At 35.5% G+C, this 18,559-nt stretch overlaps 1 protein-coding gene across 1 annotated transcript; it reads right to left on the reverse strand.

The window, feature by feature from the left end:
• Positions 1-9,590: 9,590 nt before the first annotated feature.
• On the reverse strand, positions 9,591-17,957 carry LOC127862946 (uncharacterized). Its single transcript, XM_052402213.1, has 2 exons — positions 17,846-17,957; positions 9,591-14,168 (listed from the first exon to the last, which is right to left on the reverse strand). Exons 1-2 carry the CDS (start codon positions 17,849-17,851, stop codon positions 12,057-12,059), a joined length of 2,118 nt encoding a protein of 705 aa, XP_052258173.1. The 5' UTR covers positions 17,852-17,957; the 3' UTR covers positions 9,591-12,056.
• Between the last annotated feature and the right edge of the window lie 602 nt (positions 17,958-18,559).

Genomic DNA, 18,559 nt, shown 5'->3' on the forward strand with positions numbered 1-18,559 from the left:
GATCAATCACTACCGTTTTGGACCCCATATCGATGGTCCCAATTCAAAATGCCGAACTTACAAAAACACAAGTTTTCAAGAGACGTATTTTTGTTAAACATTTCTTGCACAAAATCAAATAAATATTATTTTTAACATTTTTAAAAGTGTCTCGTGATAGAGCATGTTCGTATGGAATTAATTTGACGTTAAGTTAATAAATCTGCTGTAAAATGTATCTTCGTCATTTAGACTTGCATTTATGTGATGTTTCGGCAAATTGGACAGCTAATTGTAATAGATATCGTTTCAATAGAATAAATTATTCCACTGTTTTCCATTAGATATAGCAAAGCAATGCGTGTTTTTCTGTTTTACACGGTGGCACAGAGGTGACAACCGCAATTCTTTATTTATATTGTGGCCTCAGCTTAGTAACTTGTGGGAACAACTTATAAAGTTGAGGGAACAACTTCATAAGTTGTGGCTTCAACTTAATAACTTGTGGAAACAACTTTTAAAATAACTTGTGGAAACAACTAAGTACGTTGTCCCCACAACTTATTAAGTTGAGACCTCAGCTTAGTAACTTGTGGCCACAACTTCCTTACTTGTTCCCAAAACTTATTAAGTTGAAGCCTGAACTTTGTAATTTGTTCATTTAACTTACTAAGTTATTCCTTCAACTTAATAACTTGCGGGAACAACTTTGCAAGTTGAGGCCTCAACTTAGAAACTTGTGGAGACAACTTCATAACTTGTTCCCACAACTTATTAGTTGTTGCCTCAACTAAATAACTTGTGGGACCTACTAAGTTGAGGCCACTACTTTAAGTTTAACCAATCAGATCGGCGTTTCATCTTTACCGTTTTATCACAATTAGTACCCCTTATACTACTAGGTGCTCGGGTTCGAGCGCCGGTCTGAGCACTATCCCTGTAAGCTATAGATCCCCGATTCGAACCCTGTCTGAGCACATGCCATGTAAGCCATGGATCCCAGATTTGAGACCCTATCTGAGCAATCGCCAAGTTAGCGACTGGGCTCAGGGTTCGAACGCTGGTGTGAAAACTAGCCACATAAGCGACGGATTCCGGTTTCGAATCCAGGCCTGATAGCTCCCTTTTTGAACGATGGGTCTTTGGGTTTTAGCCCCAGTCCAAGGACTTTCCCTGTAAGCGACTGGGACCCCAGTCTGAGCATTCGCACTCTACGTAACGGGTCCCGGTTTGGAGGCCCTGCCCGAGCACTCATCCTGTATGCTATGGGCACCGGGCTAAAATCCCGGCTAAGTACTTACCATTTAAGCGAACGGACCCTGATCCAAGTCATAGTCTAAGCGCCGGACCCGAAAAATGCGGGATTTATAGTTACAGGGCTAGTGCTCAGACCGGCGCTCGAACCCGAACACCCATCGCTTGCAAGGCGAGCTCTTATTCCGGGACTCGAAACCAGGAAATGTTGCTTACGGAGCTAGTGCTCATTTTGGCAACCGGTCGCTTAGAAGGCGAGTGCTCAGTATGGTATGGCAGTCCGCACAGGCTGATCAGGGACGACACTTTCCGCTTTTATTCTATTTTGTGTTAAAATGAAGTCTCTTCTTAGCAAAAATCCAATTTTGACGGAAAGTGTCGTCCCTGATTAGCCTGTGCGGACTGCACAGGCTAATCTGGGACGACACTTTACGCACATGCATTATGCCCAGTTTTGTCAGAACGCGACTCATATTATACGGTTGTCACTAAGAAAACATCTTTAGCCTTAGATATGTCAAATACCATGTTTTTTTATCTGAACAAATTGACTTTAAAATCATATCACATATAAACAAATCTTCCGATAATAAACGGCAATATACCGCCCTATGTTCACCCTAAAACGAAACCAAATATTAGTATATCACGGAAACAAACTTGTAAATGAATTTGTGCAGAAAAAACACACGTATATGTATTTATTTTACATTGTATAACCTTACTTATGTATAAATGCAAATAGTTTTTAATTCATAAGCAGATTAATCTAAGTAATTGTAGATAACATTTTATCGTAATTTTATACTAATACAAGACTTCTTTGATCAAGTTTATGTGATGTTATGGAAAAATTGCATATATGAGGCGGGGTCTACTAGAAGTCGATTACATGTACAATTAAACATAATTTACCACAGAACGCAATTCAAATTTAAATCTACATGCACCAATCACACGGTAATTCTATAAATACAATTTCACTATTTATTAAACACAATCAAATGGAGCATTGACGCGAGCTCACCAGAATGTGTACTTATTGATCGACATGCGTCAATTCGATAGTAATTTACCGAGCGGTTCATACCTGGAGGCTGATACAGAGTAACTTATGAGTTGGTTATTTGAATGAATAAAAAGTTTAGTTTATGATACGCAAAGAGTAATTATGTTTAGTAATATCTTCAGTTCTACTGTTGTTGTCGAACATGTATTCAAAACTTTGTTTACACGCTTTATGCACACACATGTATAATATATTATTATGTAAATTTTAAACTTAACGGTAGGTTCTTCGTTAAGACATTTATGATTTAAAATACAAAGCAAAAATTGATTGTCCTTCGTTAAGTATTTTAGTATGAGAGTACATCAATGAACAGCTCAACGACCCGGAGAGTGACATAGCCGGGAGTTCGAATATTGCAACTACTCACACAATGTGCAAGAGATATTGGTGGTGGACGTTAAACCGTTTTTTAGGAAATGTTATACATGGAAAAATGGTAAATACTGGTATATATCTAAATAACCATGGTCGAACATGATATTTAAACACGTATATTTTTCGTCCTTTAAAAGACTACGCATAGTTTTGCTGAATGGGTCAAGGTTCCCCGGGTACTACATCAATGTACCCGGGGTACGGGGAAGTAGTACCCGGAAAAAGTTCGTACCCAAAATGTTTCGTACCCAATTTCGTGTCCATTTTTTTGGCATATTTTTTCGTACCAAATATTTTCATCCCCACATTTTCTTTCGTAACCAAAATTTTCATACCCACATTTTTTTTCGTACCCAAAATCGTTGTTGCCAAATTTTTTTTTCGTTCCCATATTTTTACCATAAATTATTTTTTGTACCCAAATATTTTTCCGTATCCAATTTTATTTGGCATAATTTTTTCGTACTCAAAACTTTCGTAACCACATTTTATTTTCATACCCTAAATTTTCGTACCCACATTTTTTCTCGTACCCAAACTTTTCGTACCCACAATTTTTTGGCATATTTTTTCGTACCCAATATTTTCATCCCCACATTTGCTTTTGTAACCAACATTTTCGTACCCACATTTATTTCGTACCCAAAATTGTTATAGCCAATTTTTTTTTTCGTTCCCTTATTTTTTTACCATTAATTATTTTTTGTACCCAAATTTTTTTTCGTATCCAATTTTTTTTGGCATAATTTTTTCGTACCCAAAACTTTCGTAACCACATTTTATTTTCAAACCCAAAATTTTGGTAACAACATTTTTTCTCGTACCCAAATTTTTCGTACCCACAATTTTTTTCGTACCCATATCTGAAAAATGTGGGAAAGAAAATTGAAGGTACGAAAAAAATGTGGGTACGAAAATTGTGGGTACGATTTTTTTTCAGATACTAATTTCCCGTACCCCTGCTACTTCGAAGTATACTTCCCCGTACCCCGGGTACTTTGAAGTCCCGGGGGACCTTGACCCATTCAGCCATAGTTTTGTATGTGTGGAACCTAAAAATATAAGTATTACAAGCTCATTTGAGGACAATCTAATTTAAAACAAAGCAAGTAAGCACATGGAAACTATCTGCTACAAACTGGTTGACGACTTATTTGAACGCATACATTTTTTACATAGTGCTTGACAAATTTTTTGACTCTATACATACCAATAGCAAACAATCCAAGTATAACAATCATGCACTTTATTTTCAAATCCATGTTTAAACTCTTAAACTTCTCGCGTTCGACGGTTTATCTGGTACACACACTTAAATTAATCGTATACCGATTTATTATTTATACAAAAGTATTTTGAAATGATCAAAGGGTTACTGAAGTTTTGAACGATGTCATTAACAATATCTGTTATTTTGAAGTGCATACGTGTACAGTACACTGATACAATCGATTTATCGATTGAGTTCAAGACTCGGTCACAAATATCTGTATCCTTTTATTGCGTTATAATAACATATCAAGTCAGGCGTGCACATGACGATCCGTTTTTTTTTAAATATCGCTGTGACGTCATCAAAATGATCTGTCTGTACCTTTTCAAAATTGGATTGATAGCTCCCCAATAATAGGCGAGATTTCGTAACATTGACGAAAATACTTAAGCAATGTATAAGTTACAAACAAGATAAGTAATGATGCAACGCATCAAAGGGCGTCGGGAATTTCAGTGTAAAAGACACTCAATGAAGTTACATGGAACGATTTTTTTTTTCTACTGTAAATATTAATATATTGGCCGATTATTTTAATCAAAATAAAAAAAGATACTGGTATAACCATTATCTATGGTTTTGTGTTATAACCCCCAAATTACCATTATCTATGATGTTGTGTTATAACCCCCAAATAACAATTATCTATTATTTTGTGTTGTAACCCCCAATTCATTTTATTTACATTGGTTTCCTTTTTTTACTGGCATCCGTGTGCAGTTTTTATTAATGGAACAGAACTGTGTAGGTTTTTAAAAATCTGCTTCATCTTGTAAGAGTAATTTCATATTTTTCTCAACTTCAAGGGGAGATGATTATGAACGTAGTCTTACGTTGCTCATTTACGATAGAGGTTGAGTACTGATTGATATGAAAACACTGTAAAAGTTTTAATCTCTTTACGAACCCCACCCCCACCCTCTCACACATATATTTCATGGGCATAATAAAAACAAAAAATGGTTACAATAAAACAGCATATTTATTTAAACTTAAATGTCTACATCAAAACAAAAAGTTAACATAGAACACAAATCTGATACTTCTGGGGCTCGAGCCTTGGGCCTCTCACATGTGAAGCGAGCGTGTAACCAATACACTACAGAACCACTTGAAAAATCACCTAACTAAGATATTAATAAGCTATGAATAGTCGGTTTAAATGTAAACACGGAAGTTTAAACGCTGGATAGTGAGCGGGGTTAAAGGTCCATACCAAAGGGTCCATACCACTGGCAAGATACCACTGGCAAGATACGGGTCAGGCCTTCGGCCTTCTATATGTGGTTCTTTAAAAAAAACCTGTAGGAGGAATTGATAGTAATGAGACTGGGGTGCTGTGATGGTGCTCCTCATTGATATTCGGCTGTTTTCTTTATCAAGACTCATTATTACAATTTATAATACGTGTCGCGCTTCGCGCTCTATAGCGCTTTTATTAGTAACTAGGTGGTTGCTAGGATAGTGGAATAAAAGAAGTTTTGTTTATATACAATACATGTTGTAGTAAATGTAATAGGCACAAATGCAGTACTTATTTACACTAATTTACACAAACAAATCACCACTATGCAAGATATTCTGACAACAAAAATATATACATTGATCCGTAAAATAACTTCTCCCCCCATTAGCGAAAAAAAACGTATTACATACATATCGCCGCACTTCAGTGCGACGCCAATAAAGGGCGGCTCCAATGTTTAAGGCAGCGTCAAAAATGGCCGGAAAACTTTATTGCTTTCAGCTGAATTTTCGCTGATCAACGACTGTGTATGAAGCATCAAGAACTAAATCAATAATCGAACCAAACCACATCGTGTCATGTAGCTTTGGAGAGTCTTCGTTATCCCTAACATAAATAGCAGGTAAACCATTACAGTGCGTCTAGCGCGATTTCTGCCTAAAAAACAGTACCACCGTGGACACTTTTTCGTCAGCGTGGAAAATCACCGTGGCTGGAGATCTTTCTAACGTGATAAATCGCGATGACAGTAGTTGATCACCGCGAGCGTTATCGGGAAATCGATCTCACGGTGGAACGCCGCGATCGCGGTGATGACCGCGGCCTCGGTGGTTCGCGGTGAAATACAGGTTAATGTGAAATTAACACAGTACATTTCGATATTGCAGATCGTGCATGTTCATGTATGCTTGCCAAGTTCATGAATGCTTTGTTACATTTGTTTGTATTACTTTATTGTAAACAATCGCCAACATGTTCTTTTTTGTTTACCCTCTTTACAGAATCAGCGTGGGGATGAGTATAGTTTGCGTTTCATACTTTATGTTTTGTTTCCATTGTTTCTGCATGTATTTTCACTTGTTGTTTATTTAAGATTTTTTTGTTAACATTTCGAAAATGTTTTCTCGTTTGTCTACATATATACATGTCTAGCTTGCCAACAATTATATATAAACATGTTTCATGTAAGTTGATATCAGACTCAGTGCTTTTCTGTTTCTATTGGTACATGAATTAATTCTAGACATGCGCAGTAAGTATTTTAATTTCATAGTCATTCGAAAATATAAGTTGTCAACTTAGCGATAAACTACATTGTATGTGTATATCCGTTGTTCATAACAAGTTCATTTCGATACAATATCACAATAATAAGAGGCCTTTGTACACTTTGTTTTAAATATGTATCGAAACATGTTGGTTAAACTATTTGTATACATAATCTGTGTTCATTTCGATACATATATTTAAATCTTTTACAGAAATTTAACTATTGTGATAAATACTGTTTAGCTTGTTGTTTTACAAAAGTGTGATGTCTTACATTATGCAAAAAAATATATGATATGACGGTGCTTCGATAGAGGCTAATACATGAGCAATAAAATGTACATATATAGATTATGCAAATTTGCCAAGGAAAACTACATGTGTAAGCAAATTATTTTTAGATTTTACTCCTTGCAAACACGTAGTTAGGATAAACACGATGACAAAAATGAACTTTATCTACACACAATTAACATACAAACGCAAAGAAGCATGTTCGCCTGAATTTTTATTTATTGCACATCAAGGACAGAATACGCTATTTATATTTTTTAAACAATTTCTATTTATGTACACAATTTACATTAAAGACAAATACTTGTATACATACATCAGCAAATACTTACACAGTCATATATACACATAGACATACATAAATAAACGAACTTCAACAAATCAATACGGAGACAGTCATACATACACATAGACAGAAATACAAAAACTAACTACAATGTAAATCAAATTTATATGGACACAGTTATAAATACAAACAACATACATGTACGTACAGTAACAAACATCAAATCAATACTAATATCATAAACATCCTTTTACACCATGTATATTAAAATTCAGGTCTTCAATACAGAAACATTGACCTGTCAAGTGGTCCAGGTGACTCAAGAGGCTTGAAATCCATGACTTATCGCGGTGGCCGGACTGGACGGCGCAGAATTTCATTGATCTTTGACACACATTGCGCATTCCAGGCCTCTGGATCCCTAACCTCGGGAAAGAACCTCGTAACATACCGTTTCACTGCTGACTTTCTTGTTGGACTTAACGGTTGTTTTTTGTTTTGGCCACCACCGTTGTAATTATAGAGGCTTTTGATGTTGGCGGCAGTGAATAACTTCGGAAATAGCCGCCGCACAAGATGAGCGGCAAAGTTTCCGGAGTTTGACGACATCGCCCGGATGGACCTCAACTCTTCATTGGAGATCATCGTCCGCGCGGGTATATCACCATTTTCGGATCCTGTTGCGTCCGAGAGTTCGGTTGTTTGCGGTCTAGAAGATTGCGCGAGCATGCCAATCAGCGTCCCCATCATCGAGCGTATCTCCTCTAACTCAGTGGTTAGTGCTTGAATGGCTCTTGTCTGGGCTTCTCCTTGTTGCCGACTCCTGTACGGATCCCTCTGCATAATCCTTATGCTGTTGACGATCTGGCTCAGTGCCGACATCAGGCTTCCTGGAATGGCTTCGTTCCGTGCTGTTACATGACTTGGCGTCATCGTTGGCGTTGCTGGCGTTGTTGATGCTGTCATTGCGGTCGTCGTTGTAGTTGGCGTTGTTGCGTCTTGAATGGCGGTCGTCGTCCTTGCTGGCGTTGTTGCTCATTGGATCGCGGTCATCATCGTAGTGGACATTGTTGCTCCTTGGGTGGCGGTCGTCGTTGTTGCTGGCGTTGTTGCTCCTTGATAGGCGGTCATCGTTGTTGCTGGCGTTATTGCTCATTGATTGGCGGTCGTCGTCGTTGCTTCTGATTCAGGGGTGGTGGAGGTCGTCGTCAACAATGGCTGGGTCGTTGTTCCGTCGATTGTAGCCGTTGGTCCCAAATCGGTTGGTGGCTGGGTTGTGGCAGTCGCCGGGAGAACCCTCAAAAGGACAGTCGCAATGGGTTTTCCGGCCTTTGCCTGTAAAGATTATGTTTTCTTAAAATGTTTGCGTAAACACTGTTAACTTATAGTCGGAAATATAATTACTGTTCTCATGTTATATGGTTATAGATGTGTTCGGCTTGTATTTATCAAAAAGAACATTACGATTAAAAAACGCATAATAGACGTCGTTTACAATTTGATTTAACAAGGAGAGCCTTAAATAACGATGTATAAGAACGACTTTTTGTTGGTAATTCATTTTATAATATGAATAATTTTTACACTATACCTTTTGTTTTTTGGGCTTTGAAACTGCGGGGGCCCGTTTTTGTTGGTGCTATTCCAGGGATGTCACCATTTCGGTTTATGGCCCTCAGCTAGAATTTTGGTAACAGCCACTTCTGCCAATCTGCCCCATTGAACACTATAGGTCTGCCCTACTATCACATGAAGTGGGTGCAAAATCTTATATTAAATAGTGAACGTTTGATTTGTATAATTTTTTGTTTCAATAAATATTAAATTAATTGTGTTACTGTGCAGTCAAAGACAAGGCAGCGATAGTTTATATACGCCTATCACAGTGACAATGGATATAACAAAATTGTTTATGTATTCAAGCTCCGTGTGGCTTAAAATTACCATCACTAATCTCTGTATTGCCTCCTATTGTTTTTGACACCTTATCAGCGACTTTTTTTTATTTTATCGGACATTCACACCATGGTGTTATTATGATAGGGGTCGCTAATTGCTGGTCACATATGCGTCGTAGTGAATTTAACATGATGCTTTTGTATTTCAAGGCTACACGTAAATGATTGTTTCTTCTAATATTTTCGAAGACGTTGTCTTACCCAATTTTCTATTATCCTTCCATTCTGGGACCGCATCAATCTGAAGGAACTCTACCGACCATGGACAAATGGACATCCAAGCCATGAGTTATGGCAGAAATACCGGCATTTGTGCCATCACGATACTATGCAAACTTTTGTTAAAATTGCGAAAAAGTGTGTATGTATAAAATGATAATTTAAAAACCTAACAAATCGATTGAATCACGAACGCCTATACAAAAAAACATATCGACGCTTTAATTTTGAATAAATCTTTGTGGCTAATAAGCGTGTTGTAATTGTAGTTGCAAACATCAACTAAAACCAGGCTCATGTAACTTGTATTGTGATAATGATTTCGATTTGAAAAAGAGACCGACACATAATGTTTATGCGTAAAATATTTAATGATGCAAAATAGTGTGACATTAAAATTTCAACCATACTACTTGCAGTATCACACCCGGGAAATTTTAAAATCGCCCCTGAAAGATAATAGATATACCATTTAAAACATCAAAATCAACTGACGTCGTAAAATACTTTTTATAAAAATAAGAGATTTTTTATTGACAGATGTTTCTATGGAAGATGCGTTCGCTTCATGCAAATAATACAATAATAAGTATCATGCCATTTTAGATGAAGCAGTTATACTTCCGGTCAACTGATATCGCCCTTGTACTCATATCATGGTGTCTATACAGACCATGTCGATTATCAGCTGAAATGCAAATATGTTAAGTTTCAAGTTACATTAGACATATATAATCGATAAAACTATATTGACCTCACATCGTAATCATGTATGTATGTATTGAATTGTGTACGAGAATTCGTATTTGAATTTAGACACTTCGTCATTCAAAGTAACAAAGAATAAGAATCATGCATACATATTAAGCTTTATGCAGCATTTTAAGTCAATATTTATAATCGTCATGAGAGAAAAATTGTGTTGTTGATATTAAACTCAATAAATAAATCCCCATCTAGTGGGAGGAAAACCACGATTAATAAAAAATTTGAATTTTTTACCCAACGTCCTGTCATAATTAGGTAGGTTTCCGTAGTTACAAGAACAGTGTCGATAATCACTTTGAGAACCACATCTAGGCGAAAGCGCTCGTGAAAATATTATTTTTTCGAAGTAGCTGTTTAACCCATCGAATCACCTTAAATGACCTTAACATAACGCCAGCAGATCCGAATGAATACATCCGAATATTTATTTTGCTGATTCGAGAGAAATCCGCAGAACTTAGGCAACATAACTGCGTCTGTGTACAGCGTAAAGGATGTAACATTGTTCATTATAAGGAATTCCACACTTCTATCTGCATGTTTAATGACACATATACACAACTTTGGCTCTGATAACATTACATGTACAAATTCATCTTGCACAATTTTAGGATCCGTACTCGGTCGCTAAATCGTCCGGGAAAGTCATAATAGACTATCGATAAAAGTCGATAACACGTGTTGCTTTCAAGATGACAACACAAACACTTCCGAAATAGTTTAGTGACATAATAAGACTGAACTCGTTTAATAAAAAAAAATGTTTGCCGAACTCGGTCAGCCCGTCTGAAAATCGTTCCTGAGCGCCTTTAAAACTACCGAAATGTTCCAGTTTGCTAGAAACAACACAGTTTGACTTTGATTATATATCGACAAGTATTATGCTTAGATGTGTCCATCAACAAGAAGCAATTAGATTTTTAAACCGCGTCATGCGAAAATGGGTCTTATACCATATGCGACCAGCGTAGCTTTAGCCTAGCCTGCAGTCTCGCTGTCTGGTCAGGGGTCACTTCATGAGACAACGAAACCTTGCGTTATTTTATTGCGGACAGCGTAGCTCCTGATCACACTGCGAAACTGGGCCTGAGCTACGCCATATAACCCATTTTCGCATTACGCAATAATTGTGATTTGAATGTGTCTAAAGAAACTGCGTGTTTATCAAATATTAACATACCGTATGTTTCCATGTAAATGAAATAAACTCATAATACACCATGTGGGAACATTTATGGTAAGATTTCCCGTAGTGTAATTTTTATCTACGAACACTATTGTATGGTTTGAATAAACGTGCATTTAATAACCCAAATTTCATGCAGGGTATATGCGACTTACATGCGAGAGAAAAAAAACAATTTAACATTTGTTTTCAATCGAATTATTTATAAACGTAATATTTTATACTTTTATTTTAAAGGGACTGTCAACCACGAATGACGAAAAAAGACAAGTACTAAAATACCGTTTTTTTTTAATTTTAAGTTTATATTGATTAAAATATCACGACTGGTATATTACATTACTTGAAAAAAGTTCAGTATATTCGGTAATAAAATTTCGCGATCTGAAATCGAAAGTTCATTGGGAAAAAAGGTGACATAACGATTTACACACTATACATAACGCAAGGAGATTTATCATTTTTATATATAATATATACAATACACTACGCATGCACAATTTGTATTTCTGGGTTTACCACGTGTCGGTGATGATCAATCTACTGGCTTTATTTATAGTTAACTGGTAGTTACCTGGTAGACATACCCAGTAAAATTTATTACAAAACATACAGAAAATATAAAAACTTAACACTTTTTTCAAGTAATGTAATATGCCAGTCTTGATATTTTAATCAAAATAAACTAATAATTGTAAAAAATACGGTATTCTACAACTTTTTTTCTTCGTCGTCGTGGTTGAAGATCCCTTTAAAGTCAGTTTAAAGGCCGAATATTTTTTTATTTTAAGACATTTCTTGTCTCACGTAACTTAGATAAATACTAGTACCACGAGAACAAACAAAGTACAAGTAGAACATAATAGACATTTCTTAGCTAAACACTTAGCAGTTGATAAATTTTAAGACGCCCAACACGCAGGGCGTGCCGATAAGCGGCATTGTTGATATCGCACCGAAGCAACGATACCCTATAGATATGTAATGCCTTTGTATAGTCTTGTTCCATTTCATAGCAGTGCCCTAGCAAGTTCAATGCAGTTTCTGGGTGATACAGGTTTATATGATTTCTGGAATCATATATGTAAGACTCCAATACTCTAAATGCATTAAGCTGTTTGTCACGTTCACCGAGTCCTCCATACGTGAGGTACTGCAGATAGTGTAGGAACGGACGAGCATCCACCTCAGCGTTCTCCATAAAAAAAGTCTCAAAGTAATCTCTGGCTTCAACTTCCTCTTCTGCAATATTGCGATTCATTTCAAACAACAATATGAAAGGAGTGCAGTACGATTCTTGCCTAAACATTCTGACACAGAATGCAAATGGCAGTTCACTGAACCCATCCTTGTTTCCTGATTGCATATCAGCAAACACATGGAAATCGCGGTCTCCTTCTATACTTCTACTAGAGCACACAGCCTTGACCCTATTGTGATACCTCCTCTCAACATCCTCCAACACTCTAACTGCCGCGTGAAGATGACCACTACAGTACAATATAGACGCCAACTTTAAGCGACTAGAAGCTACATCCATGTTTAAGGTATATTGCAAACGCATTATAAGTTTGTTGTTAGAAACGTTGCGTAATCGCAAACAGTCAGATAATTTCATTGAATGTACTAACGCATACACATGTTTAATGAATTCTAAAGCACAACTTTTCAATCTTACATTCGTTAAGTATTGCAATGCATTGTGTAATCTGTATTTTATATTTTGTATCAGGGTTGTATTAGATTTTTGTATTCGATATATGTTACAACGTTCAAGCAAATTATTCATCAGCTCAAACCTCAGAAGTAAGCTGATGCTGTTATGTACGCACTCACGCCTTGGGTCTCCATCTTGTACGTTTCGCAGTAAACTACGGGGCTGTAACATACTTCCTATGTTATCTATACCAATATAAAATACATCCTGTAAGTTGTTCCTAATCATGTAGTCTATATACACTAAAAGGCGTCTCTGCTGAACCTTAGAGACTTTCCCATCGAACAAGTTCACTCCTTCTATGACGTAATGCGGGAGCCTTCCCAATCGTAGGAATGTCCTTAATTTGCGTAAACAAAGTAAAAGTAGAAACAAAATGTTATGTTCGGACCACAACAAAGTATGGGTTTGTTCAATTGTGTAAAACATTATAGTTTTACAATGATAGCTTGTTATACAATCTCCCACATTTTCATAAAATAAGGATTTTTTAATTAATTTTAAAATAACGTAACATTTAATCTGCGTCATATTTAAGCTAAACATCAACATTCGTTCTATCAAGTTTGGAGAAAGCCTCCATTCTTCGCGCGTGTAGTCACTATCTGGGTGACCGGCTGGTACCAGGAAACACGGAGCTACTCGTGCACCTTCAAGTAGCTGAACAGGTGGCCAGTGTCTACCTCTACATCTGTCTATCCAGTTTTGAATTTCAGGAAGAGGTTTGAGAACGTGGAATGCGTATACAAAATCCCAATTAGGCAGGAAGCTTACAGAGGGTCCACTTTTGATTGCTTCTCCAAGATCTCTATTGGCATGTTCGATTTCCTGCTTAAATCGTTCAGCGCTTAAAAGTACTTCCCCAGAATGTTTCATAACGTAAGCGTCATTACACAAACTGCTCGCCGGTCCTGATGAGTCCCCTCTACTGACTTGTAGAAGGTACTGTTGCGGAGGTGTTCTGTTGTCTTGGAGCATCAGAAGGTTCCCCATTCCCGCCTCCCAGTCTCCCCAGACTCTCATGATATTCACATCGTTGTTGCTGTATAGGATATCAATGTCAGACTGGAGACCGGGCGTGGTAGTCCCTTCCGATTGGCTCCCGAAATGAAAACAATTGGCGTTCATTCCAATAAGTTGCACTCCTATCGTCTCATTACGCTCCTTCCACAAGTAAGTTCTTCTCCGCTCCATTACAGTATCCTTTCCAGCTCCAATATCATCTAGTACTTCCGAGATCCGGATTGACACTTCAGTGGAGTTCTCTGGAATCTAGATATACACATAATTATTTTACTCTATATCAGTGATGGTCATTTGCGTTGTTTTCGTTGGTACGTATTAGTTGTATATTGACTTTTACTATGTCTGATATTTTATACCATTTATTATTAAGTTTGAACGTATAGATTGAATCATTCAACTTAATGTCAAGTATACATGTAATTGATACACATATCAATGCCATTCGCTTAAATTGAAATACATATTCGTATATGTTTTTCATAACTTGTTACTAGTGCATCATATTTAATAGTTATGCATCAAACCTGCAGATGTTGTTATATTTGACATCAAGTATTTAGGTATATTATTTTTAAGTGATAAATGTACAATATGTTAAGTCTGTAAATATGTAAACAAGAACTGATTAATCAAAAGAGGCGCATATACAAATACATCAGATATAATACAAATACATTTGGTTGAAGTCTGTTTGTAAATAATATTTTAAGAAAGCGCAAAACTTGTTTCTGGTGGAGGAGATGTGTTGTTTTAAGAAATATATAAATATAGCATGTGTCGTTATGTGAATGTAATTGCCCGACTTTTCCGCCCGTAAGTCATAAAAATGTTAGTTTGTCCAGGTGTATTTTCAGTTCGCCTGCCACGCTCCTTCAGAGCCTTAATGCACGTACGCCCATCTCACTGCATATATATATTAATATGGAGAAAGATATGCGTGAACAACCGGATATAGAGACATAGAAACAGACAGACATATATGTATACAAATACATTTTTTTAAATTCAAGGCCAGGTAGAACGACAAAGAACATACGCTTCTGTAATTTCTTAATAAACAACTACAAAATCAAAGGTCTAAAAATTCCTACGGGTCAAGACACTAAAACGAGACTCGAAGAATTAAACAAAATTACAGTAACAAGAGGAACGCTTTCACAGAACGACGAAGTATCGGAAGACCACAACATATCAGAAATTATAACAATTACCACTACCAGAAACAACGCAAACATTCACCATCTAAAAGAGAAATATACCATAGGTCTTAAAACAACGACAGAAGAAGAAACTACAACCGGAGAAATATCAATATTGACAACTCCATCGATCCAAATACTGATACTACGCCAGAAGATCCAACAATTGATTTTTAGACGGGGGAACGGGGTGGAACAGTCCAACATAAATATAGATGGTAACCTAGCTGAAATATCTAAACATACCAAAATATTTAATTTGTCAAAAAGAAAATTAACCGATATTGAAATTTAAGTCTTATTGAGGGGTCTTCAATTTTCACAAACACATATTTATAAAAGTAATAAATTTGAAGCAAATGTAGATATTGAAAATTTTCGTCGAACTTTACGGCTAAAAAATATTTTAATCATAACCAAATATCACATAACATATTACTGGTTAAAAATAAAAGTAATTTTTGTCCACCAAGAAACAGAAACGAAACATTAGAAAAATGCATTGATACAACTAAAACTTCGTGTTCAGAATACAATCATCGAGAAAATAAAATTATGCACAACATAACACTCAAAGAAAGGCATGCGATTAAATCACTATGTGAAGATAAAGATATAATAATTAAAGAGGCCGACATAGGCGATGGGATTGTAATTATGAACATCAATTTTTATGTTAGAAAAATTTGTGATAATGTAAAACGATATTGATTATTATAAAGAAATATCTAATTCTGGTAGACAACACAATTAACTAAAAAACGAACATTAATCCATATCAATCATAAATTTACTAATGATGCCATAAATTATGTCTTAAACTTTAATAGATAACAAATTCATTCTATGGACTCACAAACAATCCAGGACGTAGTTAAGAAATCAAAACAGAATATATTGAAGTTTTAGGCCCAGAAGACTTAACTTTCAGAAGTATTGTTGCGGGTCCAAGTTGTTAAACTAATAGACTTAGTAATATTCTACTAAAACCTTATGTTCAGTATATAGACAGTAATGTAAAAAAATAACATACATTTTATCCAACATTTACCTACGCAAGTACCAGAACAAACTATTGTTTACATCGTTTGATGTTATAAATCTATACACACACATACCACACATGTTAGGATTAGAAGCAATAGATTATTAGTTGACATAATATCCTACACTTATTAACCAGCGTTTTGCCAAGCTTTTTTATAAAGGAAGTTCATAAAATATTTCTTGAAAACAACAATTTTCGTTAAACGACAGGTTGTATAACCTAATAATAGGAACAGCTATGGGTACTTAGGTAGCCCCTGAATATGCACATTAAGTAATGGGATATTTAGAACAGAACTTGTATCATCAAATCAAAATAACATATGACGAACATTTTGTTTTCGTTTTTTTAAACATTTTGGAAAAGGTATTTAGATGACTGCTTTTTGTTCTTGATTAAAATATAAATTATATACACTCTTTTTATAGTATACTTAATAATTTGCACCCTGTTATCACGGATATGTACTACAAAAGTACGGATTCCAGGCAGTGTCTCAGCTTTAAATCATGCCATACTTAACATACAAAAATAAATATTCCGTACACGCTTGCTAAAAGAATTTGCACTATTGAAACGCCTAAATGAGCTTTAACAATCACTTTTACAAAGAGAATACCCTAAAACTGTCATTAAACAAGGTCTCCTTAAAGCTCTTTCGGTTCCGCGTGAAATGTTACGCGTGAAATTTTACTAACAAAAAATTATAAAAAAAAGTTTTGGGTGTAATAAGAATAATATTGTTATTTTAAAAACTATACCAAGTACGAACCAAATTTTACAAAATGCAAAAAGAATAAAGTGTACAAAAAACAATCACCTGATTGAAAGCAGTTACTCACAAAATCTAATTTTAACACAGTCCCGCCCACTGTGAAAAAATGTAACGATCTAATATTCTGCATGTGTGTTTATATGATAGAAGGCGACAACTTTAATTTTATTGATAAAATATTTAACATAAAAACAGAAATGTCATGCGATGTTAAAAATGTTATTTTTGTCTTAGTATGTGGTTGTTGCAATAAATATTACATTGAACAAACTGGAGACAAACTACGTAATCAACGAACTGTTCATGAAAAACAAATGCACGATCCCTCAAGACAATCTTGATGAATGTTCTAAAATGGAACCAAAATTAAAAATATTTCCATTTAAAAGTTATCGAACTCTGTTTCAGCTAGGTAAGCACAAGAACAATTTTTGTATTGATTTATTTAAGCCCCTGTTAAATTCATTTTAATAATTTGACGTCATACTATAATTAACGTCCTTTGACGTTGTTACTTTGACAATTTGACGTTATTCTGTATTTGTTTATATGCCCTGATGAGCTATACGAAACCAGTCATATTTTAATACAGTTTTTTATACCCATGAGACGTTTGTTTACTTGTTCAATATATATATATATATATATATATATATATATATATATATATATATATATATATATATATATATATATATATATATATATATACAATATACAATATATCTTGCCATTCATTTGTGTGTTGTCATACATGTAATTTCCTCTTTCCGTCTGTTTATAAGTCCGTTTGTATGGCTATTTATATGTCTACATCGGTTGACCCATCTGTTCGAGAGCTTGTCTCGTATTTTTTATATTAAGTAATAACAATAAATGAAAACAAACATTAAATATATACCTGCATGTTAGTTTCAAGTTCTGTTTCTTGTTTTTTTTCTCTTCCCCTTTGATGAAGTGCCCTCTATGCAAGCTCGTCTGACACGAATGGTTTCCCAAAAACGTTTACCCTGCCAGATAAAAATAATATAATATGAAATATTGTTATAATGCACATTCGGATTAAAATGCAATCCCGGGAACACAACTATTTCATAAAACACTAAACTAGAGTCACACACAGACATTATTCTATGTGAAATGTAATGTATCCCCACGTCGAAGGAATACGTGTTGTAGTGAGTCGGTATGAGTCCTTGTTGTTGGTGTCCTACGGTAATAGTATTTCTTACTGTCTCATTTTTTCCCGCGGGAATATTAAAAATAAACATAAGATATATTTAATGAACATTACATTTTTTATTATTCAGTATTGGGATATAAATCGGCCTGAGTCCTTGTTGTTGGTGTCCTACGGTAGTTTCATTTCTCACTGTCTGATTATGTACTCTATTAAAGATAAACATAAGATATATTTAATGATCATTATATTTTTTATAAATATCTATTGGGATAAAAAGTCATATATTTGAATGGTTTCTGATAAGACATAGTTGATGGCTCCACCATCTCGATGAGGCTCTCCTCTTCAGCAACAGTTCCCACCGTCAAGCTCCCACCAGGTCCCCCCCCCCCGTTTCTGACCTCCTTCCAAACTATTGTATGCGTTTTCTAA

This window comes from Dreissena polymorpha, chromosome 16 (assembly GCF_020536995.1).
Source record: "Dreissena polymorpha isolate Duluth1 chromosome 16, UMN_Dpol_1.0, whole genome shotgun sequence".
Classification (NCBI taxonomy): domain Eukaryota; kingdom Metazoa; phylum Mollusca; class Bivalvia; order Myida; family Dreissenidae; genus Dreissena; species Dreissena polymorpha.